The sequence below is a fragment of the Arachis duranensis genome, chromosome 9 (genome assembly GCF_000817695.3).
Source record: "Arachis duranensis cultivar V14167 chromosome 9, aradu.V14167.gnm2.J7QH, whole genome shotgun sequence".
Taxonomy (NCBI): domain Eukaryota; kingdom Viridiplantae; phylum Streptophyta; class Magnoliopsida; order Fabales; family Fabaceae; genus Arachis; species Arachis duranensis.
This window is the reverse complement of record NC_029780.3, coordinates 36,196,582-36,212,279: the sequence shown is the minus strand read 5'-3', so window position 1 is coordinate 36,212,279 and position 15,698 is coordinate 36,196,582. Positions and strand designations below refer to the sequence as shown.

The following is a 15,698-nucleotide window of genomic DNA, read 5'->3' as shown; positions in this document are numbered from 1 at the left end:
CCTTGTGTTGTTGTGTGTATCTCTAGCTAACTCGGAATTCTGTGTGGAGCTTAGGAAATATCATCAAATATGTAGTAGTGAGAATCAAGAAAGCAACTATGAATTGGTAGCACCTGATTCTGATGAAAGGGTTTGTTTTCCTGTTCTGACCCAGGGGGAGCGTCCCTTCTTTTATGCATATGATTTCTTTTTTAGCCAGATGAACATCACCCTTCCCTTTACTTCTTTTGAGACCGACCTGTTCTGGTCTTGTAATGTGGCCCCATCTCAGCTTCATCTGAATTCTTGGGGTTTCATTAAGATTTTTCAGTTGGTTTGTCATGAATTTGGTGTTACGCCTTCTCAAACTCTTTTTCTGTACATGTTTGTGTTGACCAAGCCTGGAACTACCAAAAAGAAAGCTTCTTGGATTTCTTTTAGGTCGGCCTAGGGGAATAAAATTTTTTCCATGTATGATGAGTCCTTCTAGGATTTTAAGAATTGCTTCTTTAAGATCCGAGCTGTTGAAGGAGCTCGCCCTTTCTTTTTGGATGAGAATGGCAAGCCTCGTTTCCCTTTAGAATGGCAGAAGAACGTAGTGGTGTCTAGGTACACTTGGAAAATGTTGGACGAGGTTGAGCAGGCTTTTGTGGCTGTCTTAGAGAATATTTGGGGGGAGCCTCCCCATCTTGATACCAAGAAATTTTTGGTGGATCCGTCCCTAATCCGTGCTATGCTGGGTATTATAAATTGATATGTTTTTGTTTTTTGTTTTCTATTTTCTTTTCTGGCTTGTAAACTGTTGTATTTTGTTTTTGAGAGAAGAACAAAAATAATTACTCGATGAAGGCCTTTAAGAAGGTGAGGAAGGCTACTGCGGCTCAAAATATCTCGGCCAAGGTGGCTGGGGAGGGGTCCTCTCAGGTTTTATCGAAGCCATCTTTTTCGAGCTCTCCTGGACCAAGGAGGATGATCCCTACTCCTCGGGTTCGTTTGGCCGATCCTTTACAGGCTTCTGCTGCTACCTCTTCTTCTATTGGCGCTCCTCCTCCGAAAAAGCAAAAAACTGCGGAGCCTTTTAACCTTGATGCTCCTGATTTTGATGCCGTCGAGTTTGTGGACCAGCAAATTGGTCCTTATGGTACCATGCCTACTGACAAAGTTTCTCTTCTTCGTCATTTAGACTTTATTACTCGAAGCAGTGTCAAGATGGCACACATGGGTGCGACTTTATATCGGACTGCCCAAGATCTTCCCATTCATGCTACAAAAGCCTTTATGGAGAAAGCTAAGTCGGAGTTCGACCAGATGAAGGGTTTGAAGGAGGAGCTTGAGGTGAAAGTGACCAAGCTGGAGAAGGAGTTGGAGGGCAAAAAGGCTAGTTCTCTTGCCTTGGCGGCTTCTGTGAGGTTGGCTGAGGATACGGCATTGAAGCACAAGGATAGCTATGTCACGACCTATAGGGAGACGATGCGTCTCAGGGATGATTTAGAGTCTGCTCGAGCTGATTATGCTGAGCTTCAGGGTCACCTTGTAGGTAGTGTAAATGCTGCTTATGAGAACCTGAAGGAGCAGGTTCGAATTCTTGCACCCGAGCTCGACCTTACTCTCTTCAGTTTGGACAATGTCATCCTTCCTTCAATGCCTGCCACAAAAACCTCTGTTGCACCGACCTCTTTACCTCCTTCAGCCGACGTTGGTCATCCTGAGTCAGAACCTGGTTGTCAAATCTTGAACCAGGATGATGGGACAGTGGATGCGGTGCCTCTTCAGACTCGTCCTCCTTCACCCCATGTTGATGTTGCCGGGAAGTTTTTGGGTCCTCAATGATTATTCTGGATGTTTGTGTAGATAGCCCGGCTTGTGGGCTTTTGAACTTTTTATATTCTGTAACTGGTAATTCTGACTTTCTACTACTTTTCTAGTTGCCTGTTTAGCAACTTTATTTTGAAAAACGAAGTAGTTTTCAAGCTCTTGGGGCTGATTTTGGTGGCCTCTTGAGTTTGTTATTATTACAACTTGTGCTTTTTGTGACACGTTTGTCTGCATCTGTCTGGTACCTCTTTTAGAGTTTTGGAACCTTACTGCCCGACCTCTTTGGATTGCCCTTGTATTTTCATACTTGTGGCTTGTTTCTTTTTGAGGTTGTGGGTGTTTGGGTCCGACTTGTATGTAGACTTCCTTACTTCGGATACCAAGTAATCCTCTTTCTTGGACCTTTGTCAGGTCTCTTTCAGGGATTATTTTTATAACTTGTTTTGTGGGAGGCCGACTTCATCATGTCGGTCCCTTATGAGTTTTTTCTAGTAATCCTCTTTCTTGGACCTTTGTCAGGTCTCTTTCAGGGATTACTTTTTATCACTTTTTCGTGGGAGGCCGACTTCATCATGTTGGTCCCTTACGAGTTATTTCTAGTAATCCTCTTTCTTGGACCTTTGTCAGGTCTCTTTCAGGGATTACTTTTTATAACTTTTTCGTGGGAGGTTGACTTCATCATGTCGGTCTCTTCTACTGTTATTTCTAGTAATACTCTTTCTTGGATCTTTGTCCGGTCTCTTTCAGGGATTAATTTTTATAACTTTTTTGTGGGAGGCCGACTTCATCATGTCGGTCTCTTCTAAGTTATTTCTAGTAATCCTCTTTTTTTGACCTTTGTACGGTCTCTTACAGGGATTACTTTTTATAACTTGTTTTTGTGGGAGGCCGACTTCATCATATCGGTCTATTCTAAGTTATTTCTAGTAATCCTCTTTTTTAGGGCTGGCCATGCCTCTTTCCAGAGATTGAATTTTTATAACTTTGGTTAGTATGGTCGACTGGTCCGACTTCTTTACATCGGCCTGTCTTTTAAGTTATTTTTAGCAACCCATTTTGTTAACACCTCATCAGGTCCTTTCTATGGATCACTTTCGATAACTTCTTGCATTATTCTGTTTTGTAACTTTTTCATCTTTGCCGATTTCGTCGAAGTTAGGTTTGATCCCAGTTTGGTCGACCTTTTGATGAATTTGGTTTTCACCTCCTTTGGTCTTTTATCGGGGTCGGACAATGAATTTAATCATCACTTTTTGCCGATCTCGTAGCTTTATAATCAGGCGATGAATTTTTAGCATTTTAGACTAATGCGTCTTGGGAGTTTGTAGAAAATCTAAAAAACTTTATTCAAAAGAAAATGAAGATATATACATGTAGGAGTTTTTATCTCTGAGTCGAGTGATTTATGGATCTTGGCTTGGTGCCTCGTTAAAAAACCGCACCTTATCCTAAGATCTCAATTACCTTTTAGCTATAGTATCTCCTTAGGTTGTAGGCGTGCCACGATCTTGGTAGCTCTCACCCGTCGAGTTCAGATACCTTGTAGTAGCCTTTTTCCAGTACTTCTATGACTCGGTAGGGTCCCTTCCAGTTAGCCACTAGCTTTCCCTCTCCCGGTCGACTTGTTCCGATATCATTTCGGATTAGGATAAGATCATTGCTGGCGAAGCTTCTTTGTACTACCCTTTGATTGTACCTTAAGGCCATGCGACATTTTAGCGCTTCTTCCCTGATCCGAGCTCTTTCTCGGATTTCTGGAAGTAAGTCGAGTTCTTCCCTTTGAAGTTGGAAGTTGACTTTGTCGCTGTAGAGAATTGCTCTAGGAGATCTTTCTTCGACCTCTACCGGTATCATTGCCTCCATTCCATAAGCTAGTCGGAAGGGTGATTCCTTTGTGGTGTAATGTGGAGTTGTCCTATATGCCCATAGGACTTGTGGAAGCTCTTCAGCCCAGGCTCCTTTTACATCCTGTAGCCTTCATTTTAACCCAGCTAATATGACTTTATTGACAGCTTCTGCTTATCCATTAGCCTGCGGGTGTTCTACAGAGGTAAATTGGTATTTTATTCTTAAGTCGGCCACCAATTTCCTAAAGCCTGCGTCGGTGAATTGGGTGCCATTGTCGGTGGTTATGGAGTAGGGGACCCCAAACCTTATGACGATGTTCATATATATAGGAATTTCTGACTTCTTTGAGCTGTGGCATTGGCCAGAGATTCTGCTTCGATCCACTTTGTGAAATAATCTACCCCTACAATGAGGAATTTTACCTGTCTCGATCCTTGGGGGAATGGGCCGAGGAGGTCCAGTCCCCACTTTACAAATGGCCAAGGTAAGGTTACGCTAATGAGCTCCTCTGGTGGAGCGTTGTGGAAGCTAGCATGTTTTTGACACCGTGGGCATGTTTTCATGAATTTGGCCGCTTCTTTCTGCAAGGTCAGCCAAAAGAATCCGGCTCGGAGTACCTTTTTTAAGAGGGCTCGTGCTTCGAGATGATTACCGCATTCGCCGCTGTGTACTTCCTCCAAGACCTCTTTTGTGCTAGGGGTTGGTACGCATTTTAGCAGATGTGTCGAGATTCCTCTTTTGTACAGGATGTCATTTATGATGGTCTAATACTGTGCCTCCCGCTTCAACCTCTTTGCCTCCCTTTCATATGTAGGGAGTGTTTCTGATCTAAGGTAGCAGATTATAGGAGTCATCCATCCTTGGTCCTGATCTGTTATGGCTAAGATTTTTTCTTCTTCTGTGATTGACGGGTTCTGGAGTGTTTCTTGGATGAGGCTTCTATTGTTACCCCCTGGTTTGGTGCTGGCTAGTTTTGAGAGTGCATCAGCTCGGGCATTCTGTTCTCGAGGTATGTGGCAGACCTCATATTTTCTGAGTTGTCTGAGCTGTTTCTTAGTTTTGTCCAGGTACTTTTTCATGGTGGAATCTTTGGCTTGGTAGCTCCCTGCTATTTGTGAAGTAACTACATGTGAGTCGCTGAAGATGATGAGCTTTTAAGCTCCGACCTCCTTAGCCAACTTCAAACCGGCTAGTAGTGCCTTATATTCGGCTTGGTTGTTTGAAGCAGGGAACCCGAATCTAAGGGAAAGTTTGATTTGGGTTCCTGATTGCTTTCTATTATCACGCCTGCGCCACTTCTGGTTTTGTTTGAGGAACCGTCTACGTAGAGATTTCATTCTGTAGGGCTTTCCGGAGTGTCTATAAATTCTGCAACGAAGTCAGCTAGATATTGTGATTTGATGGCTGTCTGAGCTTCATATTGAAGGTCGAATTCAGACAACTCGACTGCCCATTGCAAGATTCTGCCTACTAGGTCCGTTTTCTACAAAATTCCTTTTATGGGTTGGTTGGTCCGAACCTTAATGATGTGAGCTTGAAAATATGGACGGAGCCGTCGAGAGGTTAGTATGAGAGCATATCCAAATTTTTCTATTTTTTGGTAGTTCAGCTCGGATCCTTGTAATGCTTTGCTGATGAAGTATACAGGTTGCTGTCCACTGTCGTCTTCTCGGACTAATGCTGAGGCTACTGCCCGACTTCCTACTACGAGATATAATATAAGTGGTTCTCCTTCCCGAGGCCGAGTTAGGATAGATAGCTGTCCCAGGAATCCTTTGAAATCCTGGAAGGCCTGCTCGCACTCCGTTGTTCATTCAAACACCTTTCCCTTCCTTAGAGTAGCATAGAAGGGGAGTGATCTTATTGCTGATCCAGCCAGAAATCTGGACAAGGCTGCCAACCTTCCATTGAGTTGTTGTACTTCCTTGACACAAGTCAGACTATTCATGTCAAGTATGGCCCGACATTTATCCGGATTTGTTTCGATTCCTCTTTGTGTGAGCATAAAACCCAAGAACTTGTCTGCTTCTACTGCGAAGGTGCATTTTACAAGATTAAGTCGCATGCCATGCCTTCTTATAGTGCCGAATACTTAGGTGAGGTCGGATAGCAGCGTCTTCTTATAGTAGCTCCTGCGTTTTTTAGTTTGAAAGGCATGACGATGTAGCAGTAGTTTGCTTTTGGGGTTAAGAACGAGGTTTTTTCTTGGTTGGATGGATACATCGGGATTTGATTGTATCTTGAATATGCGTCCATAAACGAGAGATATTTATATCTGGAGGAGGCATCTACCAGAGCGTCGATAATCGAGAGTGGATAAGGATCTTTTGGGCAGGCTTTGTTGAGATCAGTGTAGTCAGTGCACATCCGCCACTTCCCATTTGATTTTTTCACCAAGACAATGTCAGCTAGCCATAGTGGGTACCTGACTTCTCTTATGAATCCAACCTCCAGTAGAGCTTGTACATGTTCTTCCACAACTTGGGATTGTTCTGGCCCGAGCTTTCTACGCCTCTGTTGTTCTGGTCGAGATCCTGGGTAGACTGCTAACTTGTGGCACATTAACTTGGGGTCTATGTCTGGCATGTCTGTGGCCTTCCATGCAAAGAGGTCGAGATTATCTCTCAAGAACTGTATGAGTGATTGTTTTATGTCTCCTTTTAGGATTGTACCGATATTGGTTATTTGGTCCGGGATATCTCTGATATGGACTCTTTCTACTTCGCCTTCAGGTTGTGGGTGGAGTTCTTCCCGCCTCTGAGCTCCACCGAGTTTGATGGTGTGGAATTCTTCTCCTCTGCCTCTGAGGCTTAAACTCTCGTTGTAACAGCGGTGCGCTGTCTTCTGGTCTGCTTTTATTGTAGCTATTCCTTCTGTAGTTGGGAATTTCATGCATAGATGTGGAGTTGAGACTACTGCGCCGAGCTGATTCAATATTGTCTGACCTATTAAGGCATTGTAGGCTGAGCTTACATTGACTACAATGTAGTCTATTTTGAGTGTTCTTGACTGGTTTCCTTTTCCAAAGGTCGTGTGTAGTGAGACGTATCCAAGTAGTTGAACTGGGGTGTCCCCCAGTCCGAATAGGTTTGTCGAATTCCCTGAGTTCTTTTTCTTCTAGGCCGAGTTTGTCGAAGGCAGTTTTGAATAATATGTCGGCGAAGCTTCCTTGGTCTATCAGTGTGCGGTGGAAATTTGTGTTTGCCAATACGATAGTGATGACCATTGAATCGTCGTGTCCTGGGATGATGCCGAATGCGTCCTCTTTGGTAAAAGTAATTGTGGGGATGTCGGGTGTTTCCTTTCTTTCCTCAACATGATATACTTCTTTGAGATATCTTTTGCGAGATGATTTAGAGATCCCGGTATCATGTGGACGTGTCTCTCGGGTGTACGGGGTGGTCATTCTGTCTGTCCGACATCTTCATCCCTTCTTCTTTTTTTGGGATCGTCTGCTTGGCTTGCCAAACACCGATCTAACTTTCCTTCTCTTACCAGCTTCTCTATGATGTTTTTTAAGTCGAAACATTCATTGGTGGAATGTCCGTAGATTCGATGATATTCACAATATTTTGTTCGGTTTCCTCCACCTTTTTTGCTTTTGAGTGGTCGAGCTGGGGGTATCTTTTCAGTATGGCATACTACTCTGTAGACATCCACAAGGGATACCCGAAGAGGGGTATAATTGTGGTATTTTTTATCTTTTCCCCATGTCGATCTCCTTTTTTCTTGGATTCTTTGTCCTTATCTAGGGAGGAGTAGGAGAATTCGGACTTTGAGGTCTTTGCTAGTCGAGCATTTTCCTCCATGTTGATGTATTTCTTAGCTCGTTCTTGTACCTCATTTAGGGATGTGGGATGTTTCTTTGATATGGATTGGCTAAAAGGTCTTTCTCGTAGGCCATTGATGAGGCCTATGATGACCGCTTCTGTGGGTAGACTTTGTATGTCTAGACATGCCTTGTTGAATCTTTCCATGTAGCTGCAGAGACTTTCCCAATCTCCTTGTTTGATTCCTAATAGACTTGGGGCGTGCTTGGTTTTGTCTCTCTGGATAGAGAATCTGGCTAGAAACTTCTTGGCTAGGTCCTCGAAGCTTGAGATAGACCTGGGGGGTAGATTGTCGAACCACTTAATCGCTGATTTTGTTAAGGTAATCGGGAAGGCTTTGCAACGGACCACGTCTGAGGCGTCGGTGAGGTACGTTCGACTTCTGAAATTACTGAGGTGGTGGCTGGGATCTGCCATGCCATCGTATAAGCCCATATCCGGTGATGACAAGTCATCTTAGCCTAGTTTCACTAGTCTTTTTCTTTATTTTCATTAGGTTTTATGCACTTTCTTGCATTCTAAGTAAGTGATTTGGAATGAAAATGCATGACTTCTTTGAATCAAACAACCACCATCTAATTGATGCTAAATCATGAGGTTTAGGCTAAATTTAATTGATTTTTTAATGATTAATAAACCTTGTGAATTTGGTAATACTTTGATTGGTTGTTTTGATTAATTGTAGGTGAAGAAAAGAAGAAAAGAAGAAAGCATGGCCTAAGAAGTGTGGCCAAGGAAGGAAGAAGTGTGGCACAACAATGACGGAAAACCATGAAGCTCTCCCCAAGAGCACCATGCTCACGAAGGGAGCGCTACATTTTCCCTCAAGGGACCAAGGCACAATGCTCTGCTCACTTTGTGAGCTGAGCACAATATGAAGCCAAGAAACAAGGAAAGGAAAAACAATGCTCAGCTCACCAAGTGAGCATTATCGGGCTCTCACAAGAAACAAATCAAAGAAAATAAGTTGCCAATGCTTTCTCCAAGGATTGAACCCATGACCAAAGGGGGTTGGGGGAGCGCTACTCACAAGGGAAAATGAGCCAAAAATGGCCAAATGCATCCTCCAAGGTTCGAACCAAGCACCTAGAGGAAGCAAGGAGCAAGGCGCCACTTCCTTCACCAAGAGAAAAGCTTCAGCGCATGCTTCCCTCAAGTTTCGAACCAAGGACCTTTCCCTTGGATGCCTCAATGCTCAGCTCACTTGGAGAGCTGAGCGCTACCCATGGTGCATCACACAAGCATCTTGACACGGGCTAGGGAAGTGGAGCGCGCATCTTGACACGGTCCAGGGGCACAAGGCGCGCAACAATTTTGCACCAAGGCACCAATGCTCAGCTCACAAAGAGAGCTGAGCATTCCCCTGATGCCTTCTATGCTACAAAAGGATCCACACACAAAGCCTCAATGCTCAGCTCAACTTGTGAGCTGAGCATCCTCCTGGAACCAATTTTTTCATGGGCTGGAAAATCAATTAAAAATCCAATTAAATTCAAATCTTTACCAAATCAAAAGCCCATCCAAATTCCAAAATCCAAGAATGGAAGGTGTATAAATAGGAGCTAGTTTGATGTAATTAGGACGGCTAGAATCACTTTTGAATTTTCCTTTAACTTCCATTTTCATTTTTGAGCTTTTATTTTGGAATTTAGTTCTTAGAGAATTGGGGAGGAGAATTGATCTCTCTTCTTCCTTGTTCTTGCTTGAGCACTCGTCGCTTTTTATTTTGGATCTTGGGTGAAGAATTGAAGAACTTCTGTTTCAATCTCACCTTGAGATCCATTGCTTAAATTTTCTGCATAATTGAAGTTCAATTTCCATTCTCTGCTTTATCTTCTGCTATTTCTGCAATTTACTTTCCTTTATTTCTTTTGTAAATTGTTCTTGGTGGATCAAGGAAGGATTTGAGATCTAGACTTGCTATCTAGTCTCCTCCACTCCTGAGATCTCTAACCTCTTTTAAATTGTTGCAAATTAAGCATCGCTCACTTTCTGTTTTTAATTCTTCAAAGCATTTCACTCTTCTGTTTGAGATCCACTTCAATTCAATTCATCTTTTGCTTTTTTACTTGTTGCAGTTTACTTCTGCTTGTTTAAATTCTGCAATCCCAATTCCCAATTCCTTTTATGATTCAAGAAATTTACATTTCTTGCATTTTAAGCTTCAGCCATTTATATTTCTTGCAATCTAAGTTTCTGCACTTTATATTACTTGCACTTTAAGATTCAGCCTCTTTACTTTCTTTGCTCTTTAATTTACTGCAATTTTTCCCTCTCCCTTTACATTTCACGCAATTTAGTTTCTGCCAATTACAAACAACTCAACCAATACTTGATTCGCTTGACTAAATCAACCACTAAACAAAAATTGCTCAATCCTTCAATCCCTGTGGAATCGACCTCACTCATGTGAGTTATTATTACTTGATGCGACCTGGTACACTTGTCGGTGAGTTTCGTATTGGATCGTTTTCCACATATCAAGTTTTTGGCGCCGTTGCCGGGGATTGAAATAGATTGACAATGATAAAGTGAAGTGGAGGTCTAGATCAAGCACTTTTTATTTTCTGTCTCTTTAATTTTTAATTAGCCCACTAACTGTTTGAATTTTTGCTTAAGCTAACTAAAACTTCCTCTAGCAATAGATTGAAGTGTCACTGGTTTTGTGTGTTTCTTGTGCTTTGTTTATATGATAGATACAAGAAGAGCTACACCCACCTTTCATGAACAAGACGAACGAACCCTCAGGAGATTAAGAAGAGTTAAAAGAGGGAAAAATATTGTTGGAGAGGAGGAGTTAGAAGAAGAATTTCAAGACATGGAGGAACATTCAACCAATCCACCTGGAGGAGCAGCCAATAACAACAACAATCCACCACAGAGGAGAGTTTTGGCTTCCTATACATTTGCAAATCCTAGACATTGCGGAAGCAGCATTTTAACTCCAAATGTAAATGCAAACAACTTCGAACTGAAGCCACAACTCATCACCTTGGTTCAAAATAATTGCTCTTATGGAGGAGGACCACTTGAAGACCCCAACCAACCTTATCTACCTTCTTGAGGATTTGTGACACTGTCAAAACCAATGGTGTGCCTCCTGACAGCTACAAGCTACTGCTCTTTCCATTCTCTCTCAGAGACAAAGCCACTCAATGGTTAGAATCATTCCCAAGAGACAGCATCAACAATTGGGATGATTTGGTAACCAAGTTCCTTGCCAAATTTTACCCACCTCAAAGGATCATTAAGTTGAAGACTGAGGTACAAACATTCACACAAATGGAGGCTGAACCCATCTATGAGATATGGGAGAGGTACAAGGCTCTAATCAGGAAGTGTCCTCCTGAAATGTTCACTGAATGGGATAAGTTGCAGAATTTTTATGAAGGCTTAACATTGAAATCCCAGGAAGCATTGGATCACTCAGCTGGAGGCTCTTTGCAACTCATGAAAATTGCAGAGGAAGCCCAGAATCTCATTGATATGGTGGCCAACAACCAGTACTTCTTTGCTCACCAAAGGCAACGTCAACCATCACAAAGGAAAGGAGTGATGGAGTTGGAAGGATTGGATTCAATCCTAGCTCAAAACAAAATGATGCAACGGCAGATTCAACAACAATTTGAGCAAATGGCCAAGAGGATTGACAATCTCCAAGTTGCAGCAGTCAACACAAGCCAACCATCAACCACTTGGGGGCAAAATGAAGAAATTCAAGAGGAGCAACAACAAGAACAAGTCCAGTATATGCACAATCAGAATTTTGGATCAAATGAAGTCTATGGTGATACTTACAATCCCTCTTGGAAAAACCACCCCAACCTCAGATGGGGAGACAACCACAATCAAACTTAGCAGCCATGGCAGAGGAACTTAACTCAAAACAATTGGAAAAACACAAACCACAACAACCAGCCGAATAATAACCAAACCACATACAGAAGACCATAAAACACTTACCCCAATGCTAACCATCATCCATCCAATAACCAAACCTCTAACCAAAACACTCATTCTCAACCCTCAACACCCCACAATCAACCAATCTCACAAGATTCTCAGAGAATTACCAACTTGGAGCTCTTAATGGAACAATTAATGAAACACCAAGAAATGACAACAAGGAACCAGGAAGCCTCCATGAAGAATATGGAAAGGCAAATTGGACAGCTCTCGAAGCAGATTGCCAATGAAAGACCCTCAAGCTCACTACCAAGTGACACTATTCCTAATCCAAAAGAGGAGTGTAAGGCAATACAACTAAGGAGTGGAAAAATCCTGGTGAAAAATGAAGAAGCAACCAATAAGCCAAAGGAAAGTGACGAGAAACAAGCTGAAGGAGAGAAAGCCAATGATGAAGATGCAACAGCAAGCAAGCAGCCTCAGAACCAGCCTCAAGAAAAGGAAGACCAGGCACCAAAATTAAGAAAAGAGAAGGAAGCAATGGGAGAGTCAACGAAGGAACAAAGGCAGGAAGTGAACTTTACACCTCCATTGCCATATCCTCAAAGGTTCAGCAAAGAGACTAAGGACCAACACTTCCCAAAATTTCTTGAAGTCTTCAAGAAGTTGGAGATCAATATTCCCTTAGCTGAAGCACTTGAGCAAATGCCCCTGTATGCAAAGTTCTTGAAAGAGCTTATCAACAAGAAGAGGAGTTGGCAAGAAAAGGAGACTATACTTCTCACTGAAGAATGTAGTGCTGTGATTCAAAGAGGTATCCCACCAAAGCTCAAAGATCCAGGGAGCTTTGTAGTTTCATGCACCATAGGCAAAATGACCTTAGACAAAGCTTTCTGTGACCTTGGTGCTAGCATTAATCTGATGCTGTTATCAATGATGAGAAAGCTTGCCATAAAAGAACTCAAACCTACTAGGATGTCTTTGGTGATGGCTGACAGATCAATCAAGACATCCAATGGCATTGTGGAAAACTTGTTAGTAAAGGTTGGGGAGTTTATCTTCCCTGCAGACTTTGTAATTCTGGATGCAAAGGAAGAAGGAAACAATTCAATCATCTTGGGAAGACCATTCTTAGCCACGGCCAGAGCCATTATTGATGTAGAGAAGGGAGAGATGATTTTCAGGGTGCATAATGAACAAATGGTCATCAATGTCTTCAAATCAATGCAACACCCCCCTGAACAAGAAAACTACATGAAGGTGGATATGATAGAAAGTCTGGTGGAGGAAATATTAGAAGCCACTTGTCATGAGCAACAGGAAGAAGAAGTGGTAGAGATTTCCAGTGAAGACAAGGAGAAAGAGAAGCCAAAACAAGAGTTGAAGCCTCTTCCCCCTCACCTCAAATATGTGTTCCTGGGAGAAGAAGAGACCCTACCAGTGATTATTAGCTCCTCCTTAAATATGGAAGAAGAGACAAGGCTGATTGAAGTGTTGAAAGCCCACAAAACAGCCTTGGGTTGGACAATTGAGGATATCAAAGGCATTAGCCCAGCCATTTGAATGCATAAAATTTTGCTGGAAGAAGAATCAAAGCCTGTGGTTCAACCCCAAAGAAGACTCAACCCATCCATGAAGGAGGTGGTTCAAAAAGAAGTCATGAAGTTATGGAATGCTGGAATAATTTTTCCAATCTCTGACAGCTCATGGGTGAGCCCGGTTCAAGTTGTACCAAAAAAAGGAGGGATGACGGTCATCACCAATGAGAAGAATGAGTTGATCCCTACTAGAACAGTGACTGGGTGGAGGATGTGCATAGACTATAGAAGATTGAATGATGCCACAAGGAAAGATCATTTTCCTCTCCCATTCATTGATCAGATGCTGGAAAGATTGGCCGGCCATGCCTATTATTGCTTCTTGGATGGGTATTCTGGGTACAATCAAATCGTGGTGGACCCCAAGGACCAAGAGAAGACTGCCTTCACATGTCCATTTGGAGTTTTTGCATATAGGATGATGCCTTTTGGGCTATGCAACGCCCCAGCCATGTTTCAGAGGTGTATGCTTTCCATTTTCTCTGATATGGTTGAAAATTTTTTAGAAGTCTTCATGGATTTTTTTCTGTCTTTGGCAATTCATTTAATACTTGTTTGCATCATTTATCTCTTGTTTTGAAAAGATGCCAAGAAATTAACTTGGTCTTGAACTGGAAAAATGCCATTTCATGGTTCCTGAAGGGATAGTTCTTGGGCATAAAGTGTCATGCAAAGGTATAGAAGTTGATAAAGCAAAAATAGAAATTATTGAAAAGCTTCCTATACCCGTTAATGTGAAAGCAGTAAGGAGTTTTCTTGGAAATGCTGGTTTCTACAGAAGGTTCATCAAAGATTTCTCAAAAATAGAAAAGCCATTGAGCAATTTGCTAGTGATTGACAACCCCATCTTTGATGGCAACTGTAAGCATGCCTTTGAAACCTTAAAGAGAAAACTCATCACAGCACCAATCATCACACCCCCTGATTGGAACTTACCTTTTGAACTTATGTGTGATGCAAGTGACCTTGCTATTGGTGCTGTGCTGGGACAAAAGAGAGATAAGTTGCACCATGTCATATATTATGCCAGCAAAGTGCTAAATGAAGCACAGAAAAATTATACCACCACTGAGAAAGAACTTTTGGCAATTGTTTATGCATTTGATAAGTTTAGGCAATACTTGATTGGCTCAAAAGTTATAGTGTACACTGACCATGCCGCTCTGAAGTATTTAATGTCTAAACAGGATTCAAAGCCAAGGCTTATTAGGTGGGTGCTGCTGCTACAAGAGTTTGATATTGAAGTAAGAGATAGGAAGGGAAGTAAAAATCAAGTGGCAGATCATTTATCAAGAGTACCACAAGAAGCCTATCAAGATAGACCACAACAAGTAAATGAGAATTTCCCTGATGAGCACCTGTCCCAAATTCAACAAGCACCTTGGTTTGCTGACATAGCAAATTACAAAGTAGGAAGGAAGATACCTCAAGAATTCTCTAAGCAACAAGTGAAAAAGTTACTCAATGAAGCAAGGAAGTTCTTGTGGGACGAACCCTTCTTATTCAAGACGTGCTCTGATGGAATGATTAGGAGGTGTGTCCATGAAAATGAAATGAAGGACATATTGTGGCATTATCATGGTTCAGCATATGGTGGACACTTTGGACCAGAGAGAACAGCTGCAAAGGTACTACAAAGCAGTTTCTATTGGCCAACTATCTTCAAGGATGCCAGAGAGTTTGTTCACCAATGCAATGAAAGCCAAAGAGCTGGAGGATTGACAAAAAGGAATGAGATGCCTCAAAATTTCATCTTGGAAGTAGAGCTATTTGACCTATGGGGTATTGATTTCATGGGACCTTTTCCCCTTCTTACTCTTTCAGATACATCTTGGTGGCAGTGGAGTATGTCTCAAAGTGGGTGGAAGCCATAGCCACAACCACTTGTGATGCACAGATTGTCCTTCAATTCCTTAAAAAGCATATTTTCACCAAATATGGAGTGCCTAAGGGTCTTGTCAGCGATGGTGCTGGCCACTTCTGCAACAAACAAATGGAGAAGCTCATCCACAAATATGGAGTAATCCATAAAGTAGTCACACCATACCATCCTCAGACTAATGGCCGGGCTGAACTAGCAAATAGAGAGTTGAAGAGAATTTTAGAAAAAACAGTGGGAAGCACAAGGAAATATTGGGCCAGGAAGTTAGAAGATGCACTCTAGGCATATAGGACAGCTTTCAAAACTCCCATTGGAAAGTCCCCATTTCAGCTATTATATGGAAAATCTTGTCACCTCCCTGTAGAGCTTGAACATAAAGCTTTTTGGGCCACTAAACTCCTCAACCTTGATACTCAAGCAACAGGAGAAAAGAGGCTGCTACAACTAAATGAGTTGGATGAGTTTAGACTAGAAGCTTATGAGAGTGCTAAGATATACAAGGAAAGAGCTAAGAGGTGGCATGACAAGAAGATCACACAGAAAGAGTTCAAGCCAGGACAGCAAGTGCTCCTATATACCTCAAGGCTCAAGATCTTTCTTGGCAAGCTCAAGTCCAAATGGACAGGTCCATATCTAGTGACAAAAGTTTTTCCTTATGGAAGTCTAGAGCTACTAGATGAAGCTACACAGAGCCACTTCACAGCAAATGGGCACAGAGCAAAGCCGTATCTAGAAGGACAATGGGACAAGGAAAAAGAAGTTCAGAATCTAAACTGAACAAGCATAAGCACAGAGGATGTCAAGCTAGTGACAATAAAAGAGCGCTTGTTGGGAGGCAAC

At 42.2% G+C, this 15,698-nt stretch overlaps 1 protein-coding gene across 1 annotated transcript; it reads left to right on the top strand.

The window, feature by feature from the left end:
• The first annotated feature begins 11,588 nt into the window (after window positions 1–11,588).
• On the top strand, window positions 11,589–12,941 carry LOC107465433 (uncharacterized). The gene is made up of 2 exons (XM_016084410.1): window positions 11,589–12,412; window positions 12,524–12,941. Exons 1-2 carry the CDS (start codon window positions 11,589–11,591, stop codon window positions 12,939–12,941), a joined length of 1,242 nt encoding a protein of 413 aa, XP_015939896.1.
• Window positions 12,942–15,698: the final 2,757 nt, after the last annotated feature.